General features: G+C 37.9%; 1 protein-coding gene across 4 annotated transcripts in view; it reads left to right on the top strand.

Annotated features, from left to right (window-relative positions):
* DLG2 (discs large MAGUK scaffold protein 2) overlaps positions 1 to 5,001 on the top strand; it is a 1,087,547-nt gene that overhangs the window by 836,545 nt on the left and 246,001 nt on the right. For all 4 annotated transcript variants that reach the window (XM_019472611.1, XM_019472613.1, XM_019472612.1 and 1 more), the window contains one exon: positions 4,542 to 4,610. In XM_019472611.1, the coding sequence (XP_019328156.1) occupies positions 4,542 to 4,610 (69 nt within the window). The remainder of the gene's footprint in view (positions 1 to 4,541; positions 4,611 to 5,001) is intronic.

Raw genomic sequence — 5,001 nt, 5'->3', positions numbered from 1 at the left:
ATGTCCCCCCCTTCCTTCTTCTTCCCCCAGCTTTATATACTGAGCATGACGTCCCATGGTATGGAATGTCCCTTTGGCCAGTTGGGGTCAGCTGTCCTGGCTGTGCCCCCTCCCAGCTTCTTGTGCCCCTCCAGCCTTCTCAGTCATTAGAGCATGTGAAGCTGAAAAGTCCTTGGCTAGTGTAAGCACTGCTTAGCAACAACTAAAACATCGGTGTGTTATCAACATTGTTCTCACCCTAAATCCAAAACACAGCACTGTACCAGCTACTAGAAAGGAAATTAACTCTATCCCTGCCGAAACCAGGACAATGTCTCAGTAGGGATGTAAGTGTCTCTGTTTAGGCATTCATCATAGAAAATGTTGGTGGCAGTAACCCAGAAGTTTTATTTTCTTTTTTGCTACAAAAGACGAGACACATGCATAAGTGTATTAAGCACGTGATGGAAACAGCTTCTTTCTGCTGGTTCCACCACTTTGACAGAAGCCACCAGGAGCTTTATCTTTTAAATAAGTCAGTTAGGAATGATATCAGACTGTTATTTCTGTCTCCAATTGGATAGCCACTTGTGTCAAGCAGTGATTAAACTGCATTTTTGATTTTTAGCTGTCATTGTATTCATGACGATACCTTAGAAGGCATAAGCTTGTACTGAGCATTAAACTTGATTTTTATAATTACGTACAAAAAATGAGTTTTCATATCACCAGTTATGAATTATTGTCATGAAAAAAGCCAAGGACTCATTTGAACTCTATGTCACAAATACCTAGGATTGGAAAAGGGTTTCTAATGAGTGGAATATTGTCAATAGCTGAGCCCCTTGCTTGGAAGGAGTGAGGTATAAGGTTCCTTGCACAGCTTTGCATAACGAGGTAGTCATTCCAGTGAGGGATACCGATGACATCTAGTGCTTGAGTAGTTTGGTAATTTCAGGAGAATACTGAATTGAAATCACTGCTTTAATTCATACTTGTTATGGGCTTACAGTACTTAATACAACATCTGATATAATAGAAAATAATGTTGCCATCCTAGCCTTTTTTTTTTCACTCCATCATTGAAACGTGTATTGTTTTCCCAAGAATCTGCTCTTTCCTCTGAATATTCTTTGTTTTCCAGCCTGTCTGGATAATCCTTTGGTTGATTTGATGCTTCTTGTCCCAGCCATAACAAAACTGTGTGAGGGTAACTACCAAGCAGATGTGGTGGCACGGCACAAATTCTCAAGTGGCTGAGGAGAGTGATTAGTGAGTTCTGGGTACCTTGCCCTTCTGCTGAGATATTACACCTCTGATTTTCTGGAAGGGATGAATATCCTTTTTTGGCAAAGCAGGATTTTGGAAGTGTTTTAGACTGGACACCCAAAATCAAGGAACCTGGTACTCCTAATCACTTCTGGAAATGCTGTTTGCTCTCATTTCAATTATGTGTTTCAACAATGATTTTCCAGACAATACCAGCTTTAGATCTAGGTAGGTCTATGTTCAGAAACGTGATTTGTTCCGTGTTAAAGAAGTGTGTGATGTCAAACAGAGATTTATAAAGACTAATTCTGTAAAGGCCATTATGAATAGTATGGTGACAAAATTCTTAGTCTTTATTCATCCATTATATAAAATATTTAGAAATAGAGAGGTTATAGCCTTGAGGTTTTGCACAAAGTAGCCTGGGTTAAGTATCAAACCTCAAAGATAGTTGAATTCATCACTAAAATGCAGCATCGCTGTGGGGACTGAGAGTCTATGACAGTGATCAGACTGGTCCCTTTCCCCATTTTGAATCTTTCAATGCAGGAGCAATAATTCACTGTTCTGTAAATTACTTTGGTGAATGTAGCCCATTTTTTCATTTGCAACATCCAAACATAGTCACATCCCAAGAGCTTAATATTCAATATGTTTTCGTGACCGTCTTCAGTTGCTAATTCTGTAGATAAATGGGAAATTATTTGGTTTTAGTACTTAATAGCTGAAAGTCCTACCTTTAATGCTCTTATAATTTTGCTCATTGTGAAGCTGATCAGAGTTATATAAATAAGTTTGCTGTAATAAAAATAGGTCAATGCTGAAATCTTTTTTGGGAAAAGAAACAAAGCTTTCAGAATTCAAGCCAGTTTGGCTAGTTGTTGTTGGGTGTAGATATTGTGGCACTGATCATAACAGTATGCCATGGCTTTAGTAAGGAGGAGATCTTGAAACAGCAAGAGGTGACTTAAATGTTTTAAGACAAAGTGCCATATCAGCTGTCATTCCTCAGCTTCCCTTTCCTATGACATTCCTTTGAAAAACAGAACGCCACACAGCATTTGTGAAATAAACCCAATTCCTGCATGAAACCTTCACTTGCTAACTTGCCATGCCTTGTTAATAGATTTTTTCCCCACAAAATATGTAACATCTGTTGCAAGAATATGAGCTGCTTGTTTAAAGTCTCCATTGTGGGTTTGGCATCGGCAGCACAGCTCAGGCACGGCTCTGCCATCCTCCTCTTAGAAACAGACCTTGACATACAGTGTGACTTAGAGGGCCGTGACATACATCATTGTCCCTTCTCTCTGCTGGGTTATTGTTTCTTGTACCAGCCGTATTTTTGCATCTCTTGAGGCAACTTCAGGGAATAAAGTTTCTGAGAGTCAAGCTGCACAGGGAAAAGACAGAGGTGTTATAGCTCTGCTGTGCCACTTCTGTCACATGTATACAGGGGGGAAATTCAGGGGAGAGGCTCTTCCCTTCCTCATTAATTTGGCGTGGGAAGCCAGTACAGGAACGTAAGGATGTATGTTCCCTTCCAGCTCTGTAGAGGGAGAGGGACAGAAGACAAGCCACAACCTAAACTTTAAATTTTTAAAAATGGATAAAACCTAAAAAAAGGTAGTTTAAAAATATGCATCCTAAGTCATTTGCAAGATGAAAACATAATGTGAAATTTTAACCAATATTCCTAAAATATTATTCTGCAATGTTTGTCCAACTCAACTATTCTGTTCACACCATGATGCCAGAGGCTCATGATACTCCTGTACATCCTATGTCTTGCTATAAAACAGATAAAAAACTCTGTAGTTCTTCTTATAAGAGGAATATACTTTTCCACAAACTTTCTGAAATACTCAGAACAAGGATGAGTACAGCAGTTTACTAACATGACACAAGAGCACAACGGTCGCAACAGGGAATACCAGCAGGTAGCAGGTCTTTTGTTTGTCCTGTGGCATGATATCGTGTGTCACAACTCTATGTGCTACACAGAAAAATCATGTCTCTTCTGTCAGACAGACAGTATTGGCTATGCTACGAGACAAAATGCATGTAAAATAGATGTATTGCTCACTAATGTTGAATGTCTCAGGTTTTAATGAAAATAAGGTGTGCTTCTTCTGAACAAACTGCTCGAGTTGTATAAAAAGCTTGAAAGCAAGACAAAATCTGCAGTTAGTAGAATCAGTGATATAAAACTGACTTAAAGTTTTATTTTTAATTTCTACTTTGCATTATGTCTTTACTGAAAAAGTGGTTAAACATTGGACCAGGCTGCCCAGGGAAGTGGTGGAGTCCCCATCCCTGGAGGTATTTAAAAGACGTGTAGATGAGGCACTTAGGGACATGGTTTAGTGGGCATGGTGGTGTTGGGTTGACGGTTGGACTCGATGATCTTAGAGGTCTTTTCCAACCTTAATGATTCTATGATTCTATGATTAAAACTGGGCCTCACTATGTGATGTAGCCATTTAAACTAATCAGAGGATACACCCAGATGCTTCTGCTTTTTATTCTTATTTTTTAAACACATTGTCTTGGATAAGGAATGCAATTTATTATCACAGAACTGCCTTTGACTGATGCTGTGTTGTTATCCATTTATATTTACATGAATAGTAATGGTACAACACTATTATACGATAGTACAATACTGAAGTTAACATATACTGTGTAATTTATTGGGTTTATGTAATATCGTAACTACGTTCCTCAAGCATGACAACACATATGAGAGAAGCCATTAGACCTCAGGATTTTCAATCAAAAAGATTTTTCTTTCACAGAGTCTGTGTTTTGCTTAGAAAATATCATGTTTTTTTCTAAATGTTGTGCTATGATTGATATAATTTCATGTGGAAAAACTCAAAACACTGAGAATTAGATTGATAACATTATCATTTACTGTTTTACCTTCTGCTCTGAAATTAACTTCGGGTTTTATAGTTAGTATATTTAGCAGAACAATTAGCATCTAAGTCACTGAACTGTGTGTATGTATATATTTTTTTAAAAGAATAAGAAAGATAAGGGGGAATTATTCTCTTCATTGCCTGCTCTTAAGGAAGAATGAAACCTGATTTTAAACAAGAGAGATTGTAGGATTGAGCCCTTTTTTGAAGACATGAGCATCACTGAAGTCAAAATGCTTTAGACACATGTAAAACTATCTGATTGCTATTTCTATTTTGGCGTTAGCTAAACTGCTAGAGACAATAAGAATAAGAGAAACTTGTATTTCTTTAACAAATGCTTTTCTTTATTCTTCCTTGGTCATACAGTCATTCCCAGCACAGCACTGCAACGCGTCCACCCACAGTGAGCTTGCAGCGGACCATTTCTGTGGAAGGGTAAGATGATTCTCTGTTGAAGCTGCCTGTAGAGCTCTCAGATACCACTAAGCCAGACACTGAACTACCCACATACACATAGCTGTTAACTAGAAGTGGTTTTGCATACCGCAGTGTTTAAGTTTGTGAAATGCAGAAATAAATACTTTCAAATTAGTAGTGATCCTTTTTAGATAGTTAAACTGAAAGGTTTGGTTTTCATGGAGATGAGAATATCTGTCGTGGAGATACATTAACTACAATCTCTTCAATTCATTTCACTTGACTCTTGTTAATATTTACATATGTTAGCTATAAAATGGTTCCCACTAATCATAGAAATACCCAGTGAAGTCTTACTCTATTTTCTTAATGCATGCATGAGTTCTTTTTGACAAAGCAGTGTCCCAAA

The sequence above is a fragment of the Aptenodytes forsteri genome, unplaced genomic scaffold (assembly GCF_000699145.1).
Source record: "Aptenodytes forsteri isolate BGI_AS27 unplaced genomic scaffold, ASM69914v1 Scaffold180, whole genome shotgun sequence".
Taxonomy (NCBI): domain Eukaryota; kingdom Metazoa; phylum Chordata; class Aves; order Sphenisciformes; family Spheniscidae; genus Aptenodytes; species Aptenodytes forsteri.
The sequence above is the reverse complement of the archived record's forward strand: the minus strand, read 5'-3'. Positions and strand labels throughout refer to the sequence as shown.